The sequence below is a fragment of the Chelmon rostratus genome, chromosome 4, assembly GCF_017976325.1.
Source record: "Chelmon rostratus isolate fCheRos1 chromosome 4, fCheRos1.pri, whole genome shotgun sequence".
NCBI lineage: Eukaryota > Metazoa > Chordata > Actinopteri > Chaetodontiformes > Chaetodontidae > Chelmon > Chelmon rostratus.
This window is the reverse complement of record NC_055661.1, coordinates 1,860,328-1,883,983: the sequence shown is the minus strand read 5'-3', so window position 1 is coordinate 1,883,983 and position 23,656 is coordinate 1,860,328. Positions and strand designations below refer to the sequence as shown.

At 41.6% G+C, this 23,656-nt stretch overlaps 2 protein-coding genes across 7 annotated transcripts in view; one reads left to right on the top strand and one right to left on the bottom strand.

Moving 5' to 3' along the window:
• Window positions 1-1,359: 1,359 nt before the first annotated feature.
• Window positions 1,360-7,173, bottom strand: ddx10 (DEAD (Asp-Glu-Ala-Asp) box polypeptide 10). Its single transcript, XM_041935490.1, has 2 exons — window positions 5,758-7,173; window positions 1,360-4,010 (listed from the first exon to the last, which is right to left on the bottom strand). Exons 1-2 carry the CDS (start codon window positions 7,105-7,107, stop codon window positions 2,844-2,846), a joined length of 2,517 nt encoding a protein of 838 aa, XP_041791424.1. The 5' UTR covers window positions 7,108-7,173; the 3' UTR covers window positions 1,360-2,843.
• Window positions 7,174-9,710: 2,537 nt separating this feature from the next.
• Window positions 9,711-23,656, top strand: part of szt2 (SZT2 subunit of KICSTOR complex) — a 106,984-nt gene continuing 93,038 nt past the window's right edge. For 5 of the 6 annotated variants that reach the window (XM_041934542.1, XM_041934541.1, XM_041934543.1 and 2 more), the window contains exons 1-6: window positions 18,103-18,208; window positions 19,860-19,966; window positions 20,795-21,005; window positions 21,685-21,855; window positions 21,997-22,228; window positions 22,411-22,540. In XM_041934542.1, the coding sequence (XP_041790476.1) occupies window positions 18,124-18,208; window positions 19,860-19,966; window positions 20,795-21,005; window positions 21,685-21,855; window positions 21,997-22,228; window positions 22,411-22,540 (936 nt within the window). In that variant the 5' untranslated portion in view covers window positions 18,103-18,123. Of the gene's footprint in view, window positions 9,840-10,738; window positions 10,865-11,921; window positions 12,096-15,260; window positions 15,432-16,256; window positions 16,380-18,045; window positions 18,209-19,859; window positions 19,967-20,794; window positions 21,006-21,684; window positions 21,856-21,996; window positions 22,229-22,410; window positions 22,541-23,656 lie in introns of those variants that run through there. The other variant, XM_041934546.1, reaches the window with a different exon arrangement.

Sequence of the window (23,656 nt, the reverse complement as noted above, 5' to 3'; positions counted from 1 at the left end):
ATCATGCTCACTGAAAGGTAGAAAAGACAGATATTAATGAACTAATGCTGTATCGTGTATTGTGTCCTCGACCACTGTGACCACTCTGCTAATAGCACATAGGTCAGGGAACAGGTGATCAAAGCATGATAAACTGGTATTCATTCAATCAAACCCACATTAAACATTCACATGAGTCAACCCTGCAGACTGCAGAGACATCCAGCTCTCCTGGACGAGATGCAGCTTCACACAGACATGAAACTGAAGTTATACTGACACCATGGGGCTCTAAGCTGTAATAAGGTCAAGCCTGTATTTAATTATTTAACTATATAGCATCATGGGTTGACATGTACTTGACAAATGTCACAATATGCACATTTACTTTTCGATGGTAGCTTGTTATAGAACATGGCCTTCAGAGAAATGATTTGAAGTTGCTCTCAAAAAACTGTTGCTCTGCATGGACAGTCACTGGTCCTGACGTGATATATGGTCTCATGATTAAAACCTTTCTCAGATCATTTGTAATGAGCTAATGCTCATTTCTCCATCAAGACATTTCTGAAAGAGTGAAAATGTGCTTTTGTCACAGTCCATCCAGGCAGAGGGCCAGGAACCAAAGGCCTTCACAGGGTTTGGGGATTTCAGTTTTAAAGCCCTTCTGGCATTTGACTCGTCACTGTCATGAAGAGCCACTCAGGCACGATGCAAGATTCTTAGTGCCACAGCTGCTGGATCAGCACCTCAAACCTGGAGATTAGAATAGATATCAACAGTTTCTTTCATGACTCCTTGAGCTCGTTGGAGCATTTTCAACAAAGGCCTTCGTCTCAACAAAGAGTCTCCACCAGCACTGAAGGAGTGTGACAGACTGTGTTGAAGGTGGGATGTCTTTGAGGCCTTTCTCAGGTTAAAAGGAGTTTTTGATGAATAAATACATGATAAGAAAGAAATGGGGGCACTTTCTACATATTTTTTCTGTTTTTTTTAGAACACTAGGGAAGAAAAATCAGGTCACCAAGAGTCATCCTCAGTCAGGCGCTGATATAATATACTGCCCATCATAACTTATGTTTTTATCATCAGTCCCATGCTGGTCTGAGTCTACATATTTCTTGTTAACCGTGGACATGGGCCTCAGTAGTCAACGTGCACTTTCAGTGTTAACCCACCTTATATTACATGTGATCAAAATGGTAATAAAGGATGATGGGTGCTGGTTTCATTTCAGAACTCTGCAGGTTGCACAGAAAAAAGTGAAATATTTAGGATTAAAAGGAAATCGAGTGTGATAAGACAAATAACCTGACCTGAAGAAAATTCATGTTCACTAATCGAGAGGACATTTTCATTCAGTATACATTTTTAGTCGCAAGAGGAGTCACATTAAATATAGTACAGGTGTCACACAACTGTGTACAATCCATCTATATTTTCTATCTATATCACACAAGGGAATTATTTGTACAAATGTGTCACATTTTCTTTTGCAGCAGACAAAGTTGCTGTTATTTCATTTAGCGATTCAGAGTAAGAGCTGTTTCTTCTTCTTCTTTGTGGAAGTTGGCACCAAACTGTGTCAATATTGTCTGCCGTATTAAAGTGGATCAGAGTAAATTCCCACCCCTGGCAGCAGAATAGAGTGGGGACTACATCTGACAATCAGGCCCACTTCAGGCAGATTGGTGAGGAGAGGGTTTGAACTTCACACAACTACTTCTGTCACTTCTCTGGACCACTGAGTGTAACACGATTGAGGAGAGACTGTACCAAAGTGTGCAAAGGTAAGCCAGTTAGAAGCTACAACAGCAGGCTTTCCCCCCACCTTCCAGTGTGACTGAGCAGAACAGGAGACACACTTCGAGTTCAGATATGGTGGGACGGCATATTGGATGACGTAGTTAATCTGAAGCAGGCTGAAACCTTCTGACTGTGTTCACTACAGAGATTCTAATCCTACAGATCTTCACAGCAGTGAATGCAACTGTAATAAATGATGGAGTCAAATTGTATTTCAAAGCATTAAGTTGAACATTTAAATGAGCAATACAACTTCTTTAATATAATCACTCAATATCACAGTTGATCCTAAAATAGTGATAGCATTCTGACATTAAATTACTTTAATAAGACATAAGGAAGGTTAGATCATGTTATGTATGCAATACATGTCATTAATTACAAGACATCCAGTCCCTCTGATGAGGAAGAAGGTCATGAGTTAATACTCCAGAACTTTGATAGAGAAAACAGGAGGCTCTCTCTGGACTGCAGAATGAAAAAGAAGAAAACACTCAACAGCATGGAAACTCCACTGACATCAGAGCCTCTGCGCTACAAAGCCTTTCAGCTCAGCTGCAGTTAAACAACCGAGCTGCTCAGTCTGCTTAGTGAGTGACAGCGCCTACAGCACTTTTCTTAAAGGTGACCTGTGGAGCACTATAGAAGAGCTTTTCTATGAATGCTGCTTGTTTTGTTTGTCTTGTGCACACACAAAAGGACATACGAGCACATTGGTGACACAATACACAGCACTGCACATGGTATCACATTATTCCACCGACCTACAGGTGGCGATAATGTGCCAAGAAACTCAGCAATGCACTGACCAAGGCAGGACAGAGGAAGACTCGTTGGTCCTAAACATGAATGTAAACAATGCAGGATCCAAAATCAGCTTTGCAAATGTTTTCTGAGAAAGGAAACGCATTCATCACAAAGCTTTCTGGTGAGTGACACTGAATGTAAATGTCACTTCTGTTCTCCACAGGGAACCTTTACTGACTTGTTAAAACTTTATTTCACTGATGAGTTCTTGTTTGTAAAACTTCCCTAAATGCCCCCAGCCCCTGCTTTCTCTACCTGCGTCCTCCCAGCAGATGTAAGACTAACTCCTCGTCTTCAGCCAGAGACAGACCAGTGTCCAAGGCTGTGTGCTCATCACCCTGCTGCCTCATTTTCTTCCTCGCTGTGAGCTCCTTCTCTCCCTCATCACTGCTGTCATCACTGTTCTGCCGTTTAGCTGACCTTATCTGACCCTCCTCCTCCTCAGAGTGCAGCTTGTCAGGGTCTGGCAGCATGCTGGGGTCAAACTCGTCTTCGCTGTGATTGGCCAGGTACGCAATCACCTCGTCCTCCTCTTCCTCATCAGATTTTTGTCCATGCTGCTTGCTGGCCTCCCTCCTGGCTGCCTTCGCCTTCAGCCTCTTCTCTCTGTGTTTGGCTTTCACTTTGCGGCTGTACTCCTGCTTGTCAAACTCCTGGTCCTCTCGTTTCAGCCTCTCCCTGGCCTTCTCCACGTTGATACCTGACACCTCCTCCTCCTCCTCTTCACCAGTCACTGCCCTCTGGACTGGTGGCCACAGCTGAACAGCTGCCCCCGCTTCATTGAAAGTCACTTTCGTGTTGACTTGGAAGTTTCTCTTCAGCACCTTTTTGGCTTCTTTGAACTTGGTCTCTTTTTCTGTTTTCTTCTTGGAATTTGTGGCAGGTTCCTCTGGACTCTCTTGGTCCCCTGTCAGACTGAAGACATCCTTTCTTTTGACTGTGAGCAGGTCCAAGTCTCTTAGATCATCGTCATCCTCCTCATCATCGTCTGCACCCAGTAGTCGTGTCTTGGACTGGTTCACCTCTTTTTCATGACCACTTTCCTCATCATCACTTGAATCTTCTGACTCTGAGCTCTGACTTTCCTCATGAGGACCTCTTCCTCTCATCTGGGCTTTAAAGCTCCTCAGCTCTTCCTCTTCTTCAGACATCTCCTTCTCTCTGTGCCCTTCTTTCTCGGCCCTCTGTGCCTGAGCTTTATTTAAGAAGCGCACCCTCGGAGCCACGGCGAGGCCCAGAGACAGCGCATACTCCTGAATCTGGAGTTTAAATACGTCGAACACCTCTTTGTTCTTCATCAGGTAGACGGAGCGCAGGTAGGAAACAAAACACCTCTGAGCTCTCTCCTTCTGCTCCTTCTCCTGGGCCAGGAAGGCCTCCAGCTTCTGCTGGACATTCTGCATTCTGTCTGCATTCACCTGGAATCAATCAGACAATGATATGAGAACATACAGATGTTGTCTTCTGCTCTGTTGCTGTTGTGAGTGACACTCAAATCTCTGTTTGCATTGTTTGTGTTGAAATTAAGATAGTGAGGAGTTTCTGACCACTAGTCGCACTACAGACCAATATCTGATGAGGGCGTACCTATTGTGTGAGTAACTCACTCTACTTTTTTCCCCCAAACTGCCTGAGGACATCATTTTTCTGTCTTAACCCGTCAAACAGCTCTTACTTTAGTGTCATTTAACTTTGAAAATAAATTTGCTTCTGTCAAGACATTATATTGAAGCAGTGTGCTTCATGTTGCATGATATTCGGGATGAAAGGTTGTTTTTCATTAACATCGCAACAGTTTGTTAGCAAATACTGGGACCAAAGTAAGAATAAAATTGATGCAACACGTTGGTTCACTAATTATTATTATTGGAAGCAATTATTTCATTTTCTTAAATCAGACATATCATACATCCCTAAAAAGTTTTCTCACGTTAACAGATTCAGCAGCAACATCTCTTTCCACATGGTCCATAATTCAAACATCTCACTGTGAACAGTTTACATGGAAACTATTTTCTACAAAAGAAATGGTCACTATAAAAACTAATGAGGGTGGGGTTGTGGACAAAACTAAATTCCATTCAACTGTGCTCCTAAAATCACATTTCCAGCTCAGAAATACTTGAATGTGGATGTTTTGGAAGGATAAGATAAGATAAGGATAAGTTTTATCTGAATCTCAGACACAGATGTGAATCCATGAACAGGTAACACTGGGGATAAGACAGGACACATGTTTCTTTTAGTCATTACTGTTGTTCTTTGGTTTTTAATTGTATTTGAGACCAGGACCCTTTTATTACACTTAAATTGATAATGAAGACAAAGACAGCTGTAGCAGCAGGGGAAGGTCTAAAATGTCTCCACTCAGAAATATGTTGGAGTGATAACATTGTTGTTTTGAAAAGTTGCACTTTCCCATGAGGTTTTCCACTGGATCTACACACATTAATGGGACAGGCTGAAAAATTAGCTAATATTAGCTTATCGCAGAAACAGCTGTGCAGGTGTACATGCTGGCAGATGAGTAACAAGAAGCATCACTACAGATGTGACAAAAATGTTAGAGAGCAGTTTCTTTATTTTTTCATTGTAAAATGTCTTTTTCAATACATATCTTGGTCATAATTAAAGAGGCCCCTTCAAAGATGCTTCTGTTGTGTTTAAAAAGTGAGTAATGCCCATATGTCCCATTTATATATTTAAAACTCTCACATATAAATGTTGGTTTCAACCAGTCAGGTCAGGCTTTAATTTCTACCTAATAAGAAAACTGTTTCAGGGACAGTTTTAAATTCTGTTTTATTTCACAGTGTGAAGCCTGATGTTCAAGCTACAAGCATAACCCACAAATTCTTCACACCCCTGAAAATCCTTTCTTTAGTCTCACCTTAGAGGTAACACCTAACCTGAGGTAAAAAAGGTAAAGAGTCAGTCTGCTCCTCTATTGTCTATGTTCTAATTAGAGCGGTGTAATCTCATGTATCAGTATAAGAACTTTACTACAGGACAGAATCCCGTGCTGTCTGAGTGTTGTGATGTTGTACACTGTTTGTTTATTGCCCTGTGCCTGTGGTTTTAAACTGAGTGTTACTGGTTTCCATCATCCTGCTCTGTGTGTGTGTGTTAACTGTGATGCTGTGGATGAATGAGGCGAGGTCTAACCTGGATCTTATTGATGGGAACCTTCTTCTCCTGCAGCTGACCGACCATGCCCTTCTCCTCCGAGGGAAGCAGCAGCAGCAGGGCCTCCCCCCCCTCCTTGTACCTGGCAGTCCGGCCCACCCTGTGGATGTAAGTGTCTGCGTCTTCTGGACAGTCAAACTGCAGCACCCAGTTGACAGCGGGAAAGTCCAGGCCTCTGGCGGCTATGTCAGTGGCGAAGAGCACAGCGTTCTGCTTCCTGAGGAAGTCATTGTAGACCTCCACCCTCTTCATCTGCTGCTGCTTGCCATGCAAAGCCAGGACGGGTATGCCGGGTCTGAGGCGGCAGAGGACCCGGAACAGGTACTGCACCTCCTTGCAGCAGGCAAAGAACACAATGATCTTCTTTTTCAGGTGGCTCCTTATGAACGAGTAGAGCATGTTGACCTTCTGGTGCAGCTCACACACGACGTAGCTCTGCTCCAGCGTGGCGGGCGTGCTAAACTTAGCCTTCTCGTGAACCCACACGTACTCCGGGTCTTTCAGGCTGAGCCGTGCCAGGTCTTTGACGGACTTGGTCTGCGTGGCGGAGAACAGCAGCGTCTGCCGGGATTTGGGGAGGTTCTCCACGATGGCGTTCAGTGTTTCCGCGAAGCCCATGTCCAAGATGCGGTCCGCCTCATCCAGGACCAGCATGTGGAGGCTGGAGGCGTGGAAAGTAGCCGTCTCGTCCATGTGCTGGAGCAGCCGGCCCGGGGTGCAGATGACGATGTTGGTGTGGTGGATCTTCTCCGACTCGCTCTTGAGGTCTTTCCCACCGATGATTAGCCCCGCGGAGAACTCGTGGTTCTTGCCCACCTTGCGGAGGACCTCGAAGGTCTGGTAGGCGAGCTCTCTGGTGGGGGATATAATGAGAGCACCGAGGCCGTCCATGGAGCTCCACTGCTGTCGGTACAGGCACTCCAGCACCGGTATGAGAAAGGCTAATGTCTTCCCAGAGCCGGTCTTAGCCGCGCCGAGGACATCTTTCCCTTGCAAAGCGAAGCTGATGGTCTGTCTCTGGATTTCAGTGGGCTGTCTGTACTGAGCCTCCTGAAGTCCTAACAAGGTTTTCTTTGAAATGGGGAAGTCTGAGAACTTGACAGCCTCCTTGGATTTTATGTCGCCGTACCTGCTAACAAGCCTGTCGATGTACTCTCGTTCAACCTGCCACTCGGGCTTCTTTTTCTGCGCCCTCTCTCGCTTCACTCGTGCTTTCGTTTTGTTGTACTTTTTCTTCCATTTCTCGAAGTTTTTGACGGGATCGGCGCCGTCTTCCATCTGCGTGGATTTGGGTTTCTTTCTGGATGAGTTTGAGCCTTTTTTCTCCATGCTTTAACTGAGCAACAAAAATATTTTTTTCTACCTTCTTCTAAACAGCGTGGAGAAGACAGCTCTTCGTCGCGCCCAGTATGACGTTCTCATCACGCGACACCGAGGTGTTCTCGGTGGGATTGTTCGCCCTGGGACAGGCCTGACAGGCAGCACGCTAGGCCCGTACATTCAAGATACTTCAAGTGAGAGTAATTGGAACATCTATTCTTCCCTCTCTCCTTCTTTTAATTTCACTCTCTGGAATCATTTTTTTTCATTCGAGACTCTACTCTGCTTCCTTCTGGCTGGACTTTTAAAGAATAATTGCTTTATTAATCTCCTTGCGATAGTAAGTAATTGTGAAGATAAAAAAAAACAAAAAACAAAACATGTGCTGTATTATTCTCTGAAAATACCACTGCACAATTCCAAGATGAAATCACCAGAATTGTCGAGTCATTCATGTAATTGTATTTATTCAATTCATTTATTCCCCTTACTTACAGGACCTAGTAACTAGGATTTATCGGCATCTAGTGGTGAGGATGCAGATGCAACCAACTAAATACCCCTCGCCTCACCCCTTCCTTGCAAGCATATAGGAGGATCTAGGGTGGCTGCTAAAAATGCAAAAAGTCCTCTCTAGAGCCAGTGTTTGTTTTGTGTATTTGGAGTAACTGAAGAAACATGACCCACTAAATTTTAAACATTGGACCTTTAATATATGTGTATGATGATACACATTGATAATGTAGATAATAAAATACTTTAACAATATCTGGTCTCTCTCGCGTGCTGTCTGTCTGTCTGTCTGTCTGTCTCTCTCTCTCTCTCTCTCTCTATATATATATATATATATATATATATATATATATATATATATACACATACACACACACACACATCCATTAATATAAATGTTTGACCATTTCATTCAGTTGCACCAGAAATGCACGGGGAGCAGAGACAACTGAATGTCTGTCGTTATCTTCCATAAGAAGTAAATACTTCGAGAGATGATCTGATGCTGGGAGCAAGAGCTACCTGGGAGGCTAAACTGTGGGATCAACTCTCAACCCAAAAGAGCACACTGAGGTAGAAATAGCCACTCAGAAGTTAGTGTCAAGTTGCTAAAAAGGAAGAAAAGAACCATAGAAATAAATGTGCATGTCCCTGCATATGATATAATTGGAATTCTTTCCTACTTCACTTCTCCTGAGGCTGACTGCCTGATGTTAAATCAGTCATTTTACAGTCTTCATTTGGTATTGTTATTTCTACTGTTTGCCCCGCAGAAAAAAGAGAAGTGGCGACACTTCCGGATCACATGCTGCTTAAAAAAACAAAAACAAGATCCACGGAAGTTTAACGAAGGTAATTTCAAAATAAAGCATTAAAACCTGTGGTCTGCTTAACTTACAACATTATTAGAGCCTGAAAAATGACACTAATAGCAATGCCTCTGTTCTATTCTGTTCATTGCTTGCACAACAAGGGAGAGTGAGATGATCTGCAAGCTTCTCTACCTCCTCCGTGAAGACCCTCTTTGCTTCTGCTGTTCCACTGTACCCTTCTGTACCCTGCTGTACCCCGTCTGATTGCAATCATTGGCTAATGAACGATACAATCATATATTCACAAAAATCAATGAAGTTGGTGAGATAAAACATTAAATACACTGTCTTAGTACTGTTTATGTAATTGTGCATATATATATATAAAAAGATTAGGAAATGATCACTATCAGTTTTATTTATGTTTTACACATTGTTCTAGCTTTTTTGGTATCAGGGTTGTACATGGCAGACAATGTTATGCTTCAGAGACTTAACTACAGTACCTTAATGGTGTAGTAGTTTGAACCACTGGCTCAATTTAGTCCATGCCATTTGGCTCACTTTCCCCCATAGTCACCATTTTTTAAAAATCTCTTGCTAAATGATTCACATGGCTTTATACATGGGCAAATCATGTATAGTACACATTTTTAGACCTGGATAATTCTGCTTTGTTATAAGTCATTATACCTGACATGCAGAAATTTTACTTTCACAAGCAAAAAAAAAAAAAAAAGTTTATGTTTTAATAAATATTTACCCCTTCTCCCGTGTACGTCTGTCCATCACAGCCACATAGAAATAATGGGTCATCCTGAATTAATGGTTGAGAATAAGTCAGTTTACCCATTGGTTCATCTCAGGTTCACTCTCCCTGCCAGGACCCTGAAACTGGAGCAGCTAAATGGAATTCAGCCATTATTCGTTTGTATTATTTTCTACTATGATATGTTAAAATGTCTGGTGTAAAAGGCTGCACTCTTATCGAACCAATTTAAGAGCTCTATGACAAGCTAAAATATATATTTGCTTTGAAAATATTGAACATTGAACATTTGGGATTATGTTGGTGGTGTTTGGAATTAAATGGCTGATGTCATTTCTTGCATTTACCACGACTGTGCTAAAGAAATGACATTTACCTGAGGACATTATATCATTTGAAATGTGCACGTTTCAATGTTCATTAGCACGTTTTATTTTGGAAGATTTGACCGGAAAATGTATGCGTTGTCACCCAGTCTAGCTGACAATGGACTACGAACACCTGATCAACAGACAAGACAGATGATAAACAAGTGTCAGGACAGATTATTTTGCACAAACCCAAGTGAACATTCGTCATCTGAGGCTCGCTAACATCCCTGCAGTCCGTATGCTACACAAGGCATGGCAGAGAGACAGGACAATGAGGTAACATTAGCTCCAGTCTGCAGGAGGAAGCACAGGGGTTGCATTGGCTCGGAAAAATAGTGCACATTCTCCTTTTGGTTGCTTGTCTTAGCAGTCAGAATATGGGAAAGTAAAGTTAAAGTGAAACCTGAATAAAAAACAGGCGGCAGCGAGCAGAGCTGTGCTGAGTGACATCTCTGGACGAGTGGGAACTTGTGTTAGCTGCACTGTTAGCACAGCAGCTAGCAACAACAGCCAGGGTGCAAGTTAACACGAGCCACGTTATGTCCCTGGCTGCGTTCAAGTTCCGAGACGTCCCTGTTTCTGGCCGGTCTGCTGACGTTTTGGATGAATGCAGATGATAGACAGTGCCATGGTCAATACAGTTTTCAGCCAACATTAAACTAGCTGGAGTAATAACGGAATTCACTGTTGCTTTGTTTAACGGTGTACATGCATTACCGTTATTACATTATATGTCATGTTTTGTAAATTAGTCAGATGTTTTGGTGAACTCGGCGCACAAATAACCCGTAAAGATGCCCTGAATTTTGAATAACATCTCATCTTGACATGGTAACGTTGCACACTTGATGCCAGCTTGGGGCGGTGTAGGTGTCAGGCGTTAGCCAGCAGGAACACTGTTCATATCACAGTGGAAATCTGACTGAAGCTGATGGCTCTGGATGGGAGGTAACTGCACTGAGTTCATCAGTCAACTCCAATGTTCGTCAGAGGTCAAGCAAGGAAACGTTTGGTTTTAAAGAGCCAGCTTTTTAAATGGAGTTTGGTGTTAAAAACATGTAGCGGCTAAATGAAGCGCTGGATATTGTAGGCACTATCAACCAACTTAGCTACTCAGCTCAGTGTGTAAGAAGTAATGTTATTGTCCTGCTCATAGCTGTGAACATCACCAACAGGTGGAGGAGGCTGACCAGATCTACCTGCTGATGAAGGAGGAGTATCGGATCTCTAGGAACGTGCGTCTGGCCTGGTTCCTTGGTAAACTTAACCAAGTCATCTGGCCAGCCTCCAAGCCTGAACTGGTGAGTTAATGTCACCTCATGCTACCTTTTCCTGTCATCATGCTGGTCCAGCAGCACCAGCATGAAAAGGTGGCTGCTGATGCTGTGGCACTTGTTTGAAATGATAAATGTAAATATGATTTGAAGTGGCGAGTCACCGTTGATTGTTAGTATGCTGCTGATTCTTTGCTGCCATCCACCAGTCCCCACAAGGGCTCGAAGTCCAGTGTGACCATGGGCAAAATCCAAATGGCAGAAGCTGCAGTAGTTTTTCTTCAAGAAGGTGGAGTGTGTGATGGAGCATCATTATAACGCAGTGCTGTACAGACCTGGCCTACAAATTGTGTTGTATAAGAAAACATGTTTGTTTGATGTCACATCATCATGATTTGATTTTTTTTTTCAGTGAAAATGAAATTTGTGATCCAAAAGTGATCATTCCCACTAATCCTCAAGCATATCACAATCACATTATCTGTTTATTTAGCCATTTACACATTGTTACTGGCATATCCTCTGCTGATTATGGTATGTTGCTGCTGTGTGCGACTCATAATGGCTCGCCACTTGCAGTCCACGTGCCTCTCATGTTTTTACAGTCATACGTTGATTCTTTGACTGTCAGCATGCCTCTGCTGTTCTGGGGTTATGAACCTCTTCTTACATTAGACATATTAATAATAGGTTGACGTGTGGCTAACCTTTTTGGTCAAAGTTCTATGTCTTTATTTATTTGTCTTTAGACAACCATTAAGAAAGGGTATTAAGGTAAACAAAAACTGTGAAATGGCATCACACCAAGTGTAATTCCTGTCTGCCTGTCTGTCACCTTTATTTGTTCAGCTTTGCTGTCCTTGTTTTTAGCCGTATGTCTATTCCTGTGTAAGTACATTGAGAGCAATGAAAAAACCTGAGTCAGATTTCTTGTTTGCGTCCACTTGATTCTGACACAAATATTTCAAAAATGATGACCCGGAGGCTGAAAAATATTTCTCATAGCTAAAGAAATTTCTGAACAGCATTAAGCTTGTGACTGATAAGTCACTGATGTCTTGTTGGCCTCTCACCTCATTTACAGCTGAATTCAGATAATGAATTGGACTTGCTGAGCATCTTACCAAAAGGATGGCAGCCGGATTTCTCCCCCACCATGTACCCCTACATGCTGATGCCGTCCACTCGGGCCACCTTCTTGGCCCGCAGGTACCGCTTCATCATCGAGCTGGACCTCAGCCCCTCCACAGGGATTGTGGTAAGACTTAAACACAGTTTAATGGTTGGAAACATGTTTCCTCAATGAATGCAGTTGACACAAATGAGATTGAAGAGTGTTTTTCTCTCAGCAAAAACAAATAAATGCATTTTGTTTCAATTATTTGCTGTGAATTCTTCAAAGTGAAAGCCAGTATCTCTTTTTGATTCTATAATATCTACAGAATATTCAGTATAAAACCTTAGTTGCCTCACCCCAAGTGCATCACCTCCGCTGCATTGTCCATGGGTTCTTAGTGTTTTGGGTGTAAAAGCTGTTCCCATTTGCAGGTGTCTGTATCTTTGGTGTGCAGTGTAATCAAGATTTGATTGGTCATAGCACTAAATAAGGATGTCAGTCTCAGGACTAGTGTATACAGAGTACAGTAAAATCTCAGGGGACACCGTGTGCTGTTCAGTCATTGCTGTCCTGAGTTATAATTTTAGCATGTCAGACTGCACAGCACTGGTAAAAATCATTTAATTTATAGCAATTCAACCTCAACCCAGTTTAGATCAGATTTTATCAGATTTTTAGCCATGCTATTAGTATAGTTGGTCTGTCAGTCCAACCCTTTTGGTCCAGACTGAAATGTCTTGAAAACTATGGCAGAGATTGCCATCAAATTCTGTGCATATGTTCATGTTCCTGACAGGATGAAGTGTAATACCTTTGTGGTCCCCTGAAATTGTATCTATTGCTATCATCAGGGCAGAACGTCATTTTTCTCCAGTACTCAAAAGAACTCACAAGAAGAAAATGATTTATTTTAAAACTGGGTGCAGAGAGAGAAAGCTATTCACCACATTACATGTATTATTTTTTTCCATGGAAAAAATCCCTGCATGCCTTGAACCTTTTTCTTATCAATCTATTTTTATCTGTCCTTATATCCTTTGAGGGCCATACTAAATTAATACACATATCACACTAACCTCTCTCTGGTGAGGCGTCTGATGTAAGATAGTAGTGATGATGATGATGATGAAGCTGATGAGCGGAACTGAGTCTTTGCAAGAGTCAGTTTTGAGAAGAACTGCTTGCAGTAGCAGGTTGTTGCTTTACAGCCTAATGATTTTGTGTTGTAAGTTAGACACATCAGCTGGTTCCACACTAAATGGCGTAGTTTAATTTTCATGTTTTCACACTTAGCAGCATATTCACATGTCATAGCAGGCTTTTGTTCTTGCAGAGCAGGAAAATGCATCTCCATTAATTGTTTGAGATAAATTGACACTTAAGAACAGTTTTACAAATTCTCATTCTGAATGAGGTTTCGGCTTCTTAGATATTAGCTCGCTCACCACAAAACTTGCCTGCATAACACCATCTCTGTCAGAATGTGGTCTTATGAAAGCTGCTTGTTGGGCATCCAAAGAGTATTAACTTCATCCAAGCACATTTGTCCTTTCAGTTCATCCAGTTTAGCCTGTTTGTAGCTGGATTGACTCTTGGAATTGGTCTTCTTCATCACTCCAAGCACGTCAAACTAACTTAAGTACACTGACTTGCCTTTTACTACAACAAAAAAATAATGGTTTGTCTGCGTCTCCTGACACATGTGACACAATCTGCTTTTTTTTTTCTTGACAGTCAAAGTATTTTATGTTACATGTCTGTGCTTGTATTTCTCATTTGCCCTTCTGTATTTATGATTTGCTTCAGGGGCCTGATCAAACAGACGTGTGGTCCGTACACATATGAAATGTCCTGTCATGAATTTGACTAGAGTCATCATGTAGCTTGGCAGGCTAACGGTGGCTAACATTACTGAGCACTCTGCAGATTTCTTTGGACACAGTCATCGAACAAAACAGGAGAAAAAGAAACTTAGTGGTTGACCAGCATCTTGGCTCGTACATGCTGTGTCCCAGGAGAAACGGATGGAACAGCCTCAGGTTTCAGTAGAAGTTTTGGTCTGGAAAAAGGCCGCTGCAGGCTACAGTGTGGCTGTCTGCTTTTCAGATCTTTGGTAATACATGAAGGCTCACCACTAGTCCTTTTGCAACCTTACCACTGAAACACAACATGTCTTGTTTGGAAAACAGTGAAACTTAGTTAGCAAAATACTGATGCATATCTACACCTGACTGTGATGCCCCTCGTTTGACGGTAGCCCCACCCTGCAAGTTGATAGTTTTCATTCCTTTGGTATGTCACGTTTGAAACCCTGTATGTCTGAATTTGTGTTTGTGAGACTGTCACTGGTGCACGGCAGTTTTGAGGTGGACTTGTTTAGACATGGCATTGTCTGTCACCTGGGTGTTTACAGGCTTAAAACTTGATTTTCATTGGAGGAGGTCTTTAACCTCTTCCACTCTGGGTGCACTTTAAGGAGAAAATAGTTTTTATTGAGTCATCTGATCATTCATTTGAGTATTTAACTGCCATTAGATTATGGTAAAGAGGTGCATGTTCATACCTGTTCACCAAAGGTGGGAATAGGGACCAAAGTCTGCTGAAGCACTCTGACCAGGTCATACTGACAACCAGTGCAGGTTTAAAACAGTAACCTGTGCCACTGTGTTAGTCTGATTATGTATTTTGGTTAATTTTATAGAACATATCTCAGTAGCTTCACAAAAAACAGTAACCTCTGAAGTGCTATGTTATAGCATTAAACGTCTACTCCCTGATTGACATACCTTACTGAGAAGTCTTGTCATGCTCCAGATGAAGCCCATGCAGCTGAGTGCTCGTGAGCTGCAGACTACTGGCCAATTACTGGCCAATTTACCTCATCATTGATGTAATGGTATCTGTGTCTATGTTGGCAGATACATTAAGTAGCATGAATCTGCAGCGCAGAAATGCCTGATAAGTTTGATTTAGAAAAAGTGTTATCAGTGGTTATACAGTTTGTCCACCAGAGAAAACTGAGAAGTCAAGCCGTAATGTTCCCAACAGCAGAGTGGTATTCAACTTGTTGGGATGTTTTGCCCCCCAGTGGCAAAAACCGAGAAATACACCCGTAATAACCACTCCAGTAAAAACTGTTATAGGCTGATATAATGCTGTGAGGTTTTTTCAGTTTCACTGCTGTATGGACCGTAGCCCTCATGTCCTCTATCTGACAAAACTATGGTAAAAGCTACTTGAGAAGTTAGTGAGCACAAAATGAATTGTCAGGTTGTGTTTGACGTGTGTTTTGTTCACGATCCGCAGGATGACAGCACAGGAGAGATGATCTTCGACGAGGTGTTTCATGCCTTGTCAAGATGTCTGGCTGGTCTGGCTCAACCATTTAAAGTCCCTGGAACTGATCAACTTTTCAAGCCTAAGATCTTCGTCACCATCTTGGCGTATTCATCAATTATTGGCCTCACCTCCCATCAGGTTATTACAGTATCTCACATGTCATTCTGTTTTTGTTAACAGGTGTTTTACAAAGAGTCAGGCTTTGGAATGGATAAACTAAAATGAATGCTTTAGGAGGAACTTAACACCAAGTTGAAAAGCAGTGTTTTTCTGTCCTCTGTGGTTGAAAGTTTCAAGTGTGGTTAGAACTGTACTGTTGAACCTGTAACTACACCCAACAGTGATGTCACAGGGTCCAACTGTGCTTCACTGCAGCAAGGTGGAAAGTTAAACCAGTGGAGGTCAGCAAAATCAAAATTTTAAGGGGTGTCAAGTTACTCTTTAAAGCAGGCATGTCAGACCTGTTCCATAAAGCACTGTTTCTCAAGCCTGGTCCTGGAGTACCACTGCCCTGCATGTTTGAGAAGTATCCCTGCTCCAGCACACCTGATTCAAATGAATGGCTCGTTATCAGGCCTCAGCAGAGCCCAGTAACGAGCTGAGCATTTGAATCAGGTGTGTTTGAGCACGGAAACATCTAAAACATGTGTCCCTGTCCTTTGTTATGTCCTTTGTTTTGTTATGTTATGTTATGTCCCGAGGACATCATATATTTCAAAGTTCTGTAGTTCAGCTTGAACAGCATAATTTCTCCCTGCATCTTATGCACACTGTATATTTAATGTTGACAAAGACATACATTAATGTTGATATGCAAACACATTTTTCTCTGTGGCCCAAAATTCCTTAAATGAAGGGCACATGTGCCCCTGAAAATAAATGTAAGCGCAGAGCCCTGTATGTTTCTGTGTGATGCAGAAAGCTGTTGTAGATGTCCTCTGACAGCCTTGATTCCCCCTGCAGGTTTTGGTACAAGGCTGTCAGCTTGATAGAACAGACCTCGATGAGTTCCTGCATCACATCTATCAGCAGCTCAGAGCCGTGGAGAGCAACATTGCACAAGTCCTACATCAGCAGCACGAACAGGCAAGTGCTCATGAAAAGTATTTACACTGGATTTTAAAATATCTTGTGAGTATGAGAAAAGATGTTGTTAATGAGACAACATATATTATTAAAACATATCAATATTATCAGTGTCAGCCTACTGTTAAAACACATCAGTGAGCCACACTGTTACACTGGGTGACATGCTCCTTCATTACCATGAACACACACACTGTCCTGCTGCCCCACGTACTCACTAGAGTACCAAATGTGGCCTAGTGTTAATCCGCTACTGGAAATAGTCCCCAAGAAATGTGCTCTGGAGTTTAAGGGATAAGAATCTGCAGTGACGTAAATCATTTTGGAGCCCTCTGGAAGTGTTGTGGGCCTAATTCAATGAAACACTCCGTGATGGGAGGTGACCTTGATAACCCTAAAGGCAAACCTGTTCTCTTTCAATAAACTCAGATTAGCTGGGTGGTAGCTGGTGCTGCCTGTCTAATATCCTGATGTCTTAACCTATCAAAGCTCTAGAAACACTTGAAAACAGCGTTATTATGAGGGCTGTACCAGCATCAGAATTTTGTGGAATCTGATTTGCTTGTTTTGGCCAGTGTGTGTTCTGGCCTTGACTGATAATTCAAATCATTGTTTAAAGGACAGCCCTAATGAAACTGCCTTTGGGCCTTATGGGTGTCATTTTATAAATGAAAAACCTCTTTAATACGTAAAGAGGAAGTCCACACTAGATTGTGGAAGGAGGTGAAGCATACTGTAACTGCCCTCTGTCGGTTGCCACGCTCATTGTTGTGTGTCATGATTGCAAGGTAGTGATTGGCTTTCTTGTTTGCAATCATTGTGCAAACATGTGACCCCCTTGGTTTTTCATCAGTTTATGTGACTGTGGCAAGCGGCACTTTGTTTTTGTTTGAATTGATAAGCTTGAAGGCAAGGGACATAGAAAAAAGGGATCCCCGAAACTACAGTAATGATTTTCCTCACAGACGTGTATCCACTCCTGGTAAAGACCAAACTCCCTGTCCCATGACTGCATCACTCTTTCTCTGTCAGCTTTGGGGTAGATGACAGGAGACAGAGCTCAGTTTTTTCAACCCCTTACTTAATTCTCTCGTCACTCCTGTGTCCCTTGGAATCCCACAAGAGTCCAATCCCATAGAAAATTGATAGGGGCAAACTTCATGTCATACCACATTCAGTGGATCTCAAAGATTAGACAGAGTGCAGTTACTCTAAAGGCTGCTTCAGTTCTCTATTCACTATGCAAGCAGATGAAGTTGTGCCTGAAGCCCTACTTGACTAATAGTCTGATGTCACTATTCACTGGTAGGTGTAAAGGTACGAGGTTCAGGGTCCATGGATTTATCATTCTACAACACAGGGTCGCACAACAAAATGCGAGTTTGAGTCCCTTTATGCTACACAAAACAAAAACTGTATATGGATGAATAAATAAGTCAGAAAAATGAAATATTATTGTTGGGGGAGGATGAGTTGCGGATTCTCACAGCCTGAAGAAAGAAGCTGCTCTTAATGGATACTTCTGTACCGCTTGCCAGAAGGCAGCAGAGTGAACAGGCTGTGGCTGGGAAGGGTATATAGGTTTGTGACAGCAATCTTGTGGATTGGTTAGTTGTCAGTGCTGATGAAGATATATCAATGCATGTATTTTTTCCTGTGCCTTTAGTCTGTGGAGCCTGTCCAAAGTTCAAGTCTCCATAGCAACACTCTGGATGACCAGCCTCACAGGAAGCCGAGCATTTCCATGGTGTCAGCTGATATGGGTCTCGTCAGCATGGTACGCCAGGGCATCCTGGCCCTTCAGCTGCTGCCTCCAAACTCCAGTGCAGGTACGTTCGTCTTGAGTACCTAAGCTGTCATTTAGTTTCTCAGTCTAGGGCTTGTATAAAGCAGGCATGTCCAGACTGTTCAACTATTCCATAAAGGGCCGTGTAGCTGCAGGTATTCATTCCAACCAAGGAGGAGCGCACCAGGCTGGACTAATTTAATCAGCTGATCTCATTTAATCAGCTGATATTTAGGTGACCTCTTGACTTGTTGCCACAAAAACCTGCAGCCACACGGTTCTTTATGGGATGGTTTGGACATGCCTGGTCTAAAGGGTTAGGAGGTCCTCCCTTGCTGAGCCCCTGAATTGTTTCTGAGAACCTATTTGAAGAAATCCAAACACCCTCTCCAAGTTCTACCAACAACCAGACCTTTGACTGGTCCGCTGCTTTGTTTATTTTTGTTGAGTTGATTACACATAAAAAATGTGTGATATGTGCACAAGGACACACATGTATATACAGATACATGAACTGAAAGTAAACAAGAGGTCATGCAAAGACTCCAAAACGGTCCTGAAAAACTCAAGACAAGATAAACAGAATCACATTGAAATTAAAGTGATAAGGGATAGAGCGATGACTGCATAATTAAATACAGCATAACAGTTATAACAGTTATTTGTCATTCCAAGTGTTCAACAGTCAACACTGTTACAGTGTTTATTTAAGATGTAACCAAAGATGATCAATGATGGAAAATATGTAAGTTTGGATCCCACAAAATAGCTGCTCTGTATCGAAATGAAAATTTCACAAGAACGTAAAGGAAGATGATGATATTCAGACTGTCCAGTAGGATGGAATGAATGACTGAAAGCGTGAGTATTTTTGTTATTGTCCTTTTTTGTTGAGCTCGGGACTCATTCATTGGCATTTTCTAGTTAAGTATCTAGTCATCATCATGGATTCTCCATGTTTTTTTTAGGAGTCTATAGACTAAAAATAACATTAATTCTTGGAGAAAGTGGAAATATTAAAAAATAATAGGCTAATTAGGCCTAAATACAAGTATTTTTCTATTTGAAAGTCCAGCCCCTACAGTGTCTGCTTTAAAAAATTCTGGCCCTTGGACAAATATCGTTGAGGACCCCTACCCCTGTTCAAATGCACATCATGCTGTGTATTTCTAATGGTGTGCTGTTTAGACTGGTTTCATCTCTTGAGCCGATTCCACTGAAGTGTCTCATTAAAGTTGGATTCTGGTTGCACCATTATGAAAAAATACATTGTTAGCTCATTTTCCAACATCACTGGCAGATAGTCGACCTCAGTAGCCTCAAATAGCCACAAACCAGGCATGCTCATCACTGTTTAGTGTCCCCTGGAAACTGTAGCATTGTAACTTTGCTTTGGAGTGTCTTTTCTAAATTCTGTGCATGTGTTGTCAAATTGACAGTATCATACTGTGGCATCTTTGATATTTGTGCATGGAGGTGTCCATCAGTCGCTTCTGATTTTTTACCTGTTTTGACTTAACTGTGTTTTCACTTCACTTTTGGGAAACTGTCATGTCGTCCATCTTCATATACAGTCAATGGTTTGAACCCTGCTTACTTTCATACCACCACACAGCTAAGTGTGTCATCTCTAGAAGCACATCATGTGACTTATTCACACTTCATAGTTTCACTTGTTGATGTGTGTGTTCCAGGTATCATTATAATCACAGATGGAGTGACCAGTGTTCCTGATGTAGCCGTGTGTGAAACCCTGCTGAACCAGCTCAGGAGTGGAACCATCGCCTGCTCCTTTGTGCAGGTGAAGACGATAACTTCTGGATGTTTGCAGCTCTCGCTTTGCTGTTTGTTATTTACATGGCTTCCTTTTCTCAATGGAATTCCAAATATATTCATGAGTGTTGTCAGTGGTTTCTGTTGTGTGCTTTTAGGTGTATGCTGGATTTGTGTTTGCATTTGTGTATTTGTTTTTTCTTTCTATCTTTTTGACAACTTCAGACATATTAAGAGTTGTTTTAAAGGAGCATTTACACATCACTATTCCAGTTTGAATTGTGGCAGTGGGTTAGTAACTTGGACAATAATGACAGAGAAAGGCTGAGATTTTAAGGATAATGTTAGAATCATGCGTACAAGGATCTTAATGACCAAGTTACTCAATGCTCTATGTCCCATGAAAACGAACGTCCTGAATATGATCAATATCAGGATAGAATTTTAACCAGGATGCCTACTGAACTACTCCACTCAGAGAAATGTTACAAAGCATTCTGTGACAAGTCAAATCAAAATCAAATCAAATCAAATCAAATGTATTTAAACAGCACATTTCATACAAAGTAGGATCAGTCTGCTTCACATGCAACAAAAATGAACAAATAAAATAGAAATGAATACAAATTAAATATATTTAACGGAAAAATGTCAGAAAAAATGTTCCCCCCCTGCCCACCCACCAACATAAACATACCCTCCCACACATACACACACGGACGGATGGACGGGACAGATGGACAGACAGACGGAGGCACTGGTTAGCTACTGGACTCCTGAGAGAACGGGTCTTAAGTTGCTTTTAAACCTCACGATAATAATAATCTTGACCCCGCTTGTGCTTGTCCTTTTCCAGGTTGGTGGTGCATACTCCTACGACTGCAGCTTTGGCTACATCCCCAACGTAGAGCTGATGAAGTTCATCTCATTAGCCACCTTTGGTTCGTACCTGCCCAGCTGTCCTAAAGTGGACCTGAACAGCCAGGAGATGAATGCCTACCACAAGGCCTTCTTAACCTATTCCTTCCTTAAGACCCCTGAGTCCATGAACTCAGAGTACTTCTGTGGTGAGTTCAGATTCACTCTGTTTCTACACGATTTCTTTTACTGATACACTGTGTCTGTGTCTAGGTTTGTTCTCAGGGATTAAATTGATATATATTATTTATTAAATGAAAGTTACTTCCAAAAAAGGCTGAAATGTATTTGAAATTTCAATTTTATTTTGATATTCAGGCAAACAAAAACAACAAAATATGTTTTGTGTCCCAATATATCAACACAGTAGAAAATATAACCCAGTCTAATTTGTTATTAAGCAAAATAGGTGTACATCATTTGCAAATAAAGTACGTTTTTGATTTTTTGAATTAAACATGTCTTTTATGTACAATAGCGCTGAGCTGTGGGGACCCCCCCGTCCCTCAATAATTTTGAATCAAATCTATTCATTGAAACATACCAGTATCCTTTTTCCGAGGTCCACATTAATTACAGTAATCATAATTGGTAAGTGATTACTCTTAGTTGCTATGGCACCCAGGCCTTCATTGAATTGGAAAACATACTTTTAGGACAAAGGTTTTGACAAAATAGATTAATTCCTATTCTATTCCTGTTGGTTTTCTGAGTTTCTAGATAAAAAGCGATAAAGCATAGGTTTATTCGCGATGATGATGATGATTATGGCTAACATGATGAGGAAAGGAAATGGGCTTAAACACTAACTACATTACTGTTTTGTAGTTTCCCAGCACAAACTGTTCAATGAGCATCTGGTGTCGGCCAGCGGTAACCCTGCACTGGTGATGAGGAGGAAGAAGCACACAGAGAAGGAGGTCCATGCCCATTTAATCAGCGTGGTGTCAGTACGACTGAGAGAGGGCTACACCATCAGAGAGATCAGCCTCACTAAAGGTAATCGGCTGGCTCTACAAACGTCTCACATATTTGAAAAGTCCTTGAACAAATAGATGCAATCACATTGTACAACTTGCAATAACAAGTGCAGCGTTAGACCTTTGTTCTTGTTGAGAATGAAGCTCCTGTTCTCTTAAGGTGGGACTCAGCTGGAGGTGAAGCTGGTGCTCTTATGGAAGCACAATATGCATATTGAGTACTTGGCAGCCGCCTCCTGGCCGTTGGATCCCGCCAAGAGAACCACCAGGGTGGAGGTGACCATGGAGGGAAGCTACGACATCCTGCATGACATCAGCTGCACCCAGAGGAAACCCATCACCAGCCCATACCGCACCTCCGTCATCCGACGCTTCTGGAACACACTGCAGAGGTACACCTGTCTGGAGGAGGATGAGAGAGTATGATTTCCAGTAAATAAAACCAAAAACCAGTAGAGATTCTGTGCAGTTGCACCATCATGTAGAAGTTAAGATAATGGTGATGCATTTGATAGAGCTTAATTGCTTTTCTTTTAATGTGTGACCTAACTGCATGTACTGTGTGTCCTTCCAGCATCAACCAGACTGATCAAATGTTGGTGCACCTCCAGTCATTTAATTCAATTCCTGAGAACTACATGATTCCTGAGAGCACCAAAAATGGAGTTCCTCTGTTCTACATCCCTCCTGGCTCGACTACTCCGGTACTGTGCAGACCTTCATTGATCATACTTAACCAGTATTTAGACATTCTGGTGCATGTGAACTCCACATTGTATAGTTAATGATGGTGTTTCATTAAAGTAACTATGTGTTGAATATCGCAGACTCCTTTGGTATTCCACCAGGGGGCGCCAAAGTCTGGAATTCTACACATAGTGGCTTTAAGTTGTTGCGAAAAATAGTTGTAAACCTACCACAGAAATGGTCCGAAAGCACTTTCCACATCAAATTTAGGAAACTTTCTCATGTAACCAAAACAGAAAAAAAAGTTCTTTTTTTGGGGGGGGATATATATATATATATATATATATATATATATGTGTATGTATATATGTATGTATATATGTATGTATGTGTATATAAATGTATATATATGTATGTATGTGTATATATGTATATATGTATGTATATACATATATACATGTATGTATGTATGTATATATGTATATATATGTATGTATGTATATATATATGTATATATATGTATGTACGTATATATGTATATATGTATGTATGTATATATGTATGTATATATATATGTATGTATATATATGTATGTATGTATGTATGTATATATGTATATATATATATATATATACATAGCAAACAAACCAAGTATGTTTGCTATGTATATATGTTTACAGAATATACATATATATGTATATATATATGTATATATATATATATGTATATTCTGTTGTTATTCCTACTGACAAACTGGAAGCCCAGTTGTTTTTTAGTGGACTGCTGCCAACTGAGAACAGGGGGATCAACAGGTTCAGCAGACTCTTAGGACTGAATACATGGATCAGCAAAGCCTGCAGCCTGAAAGGGATCAACTGCACTGATAACTATAATCTGTTCTGGGGATGTAGGCATTTTTGGTTCGGCCTGCGACATCCATTGGCCAGGCCTAAGATAATGCACCCTGACACTGAGCAGCCTCAGCACCAGGAAGACAAATCACCACAGCCTCAATGTCAGCCTGTTGACAACCAGCTCACACAGCAGCAGCCTCAGCACCCGCACAAGCAAACAGCACGGCCTCTGTGTCATCCAGCAGATAACTAGCTCATGGATCAGTCTTCCAATTCCTT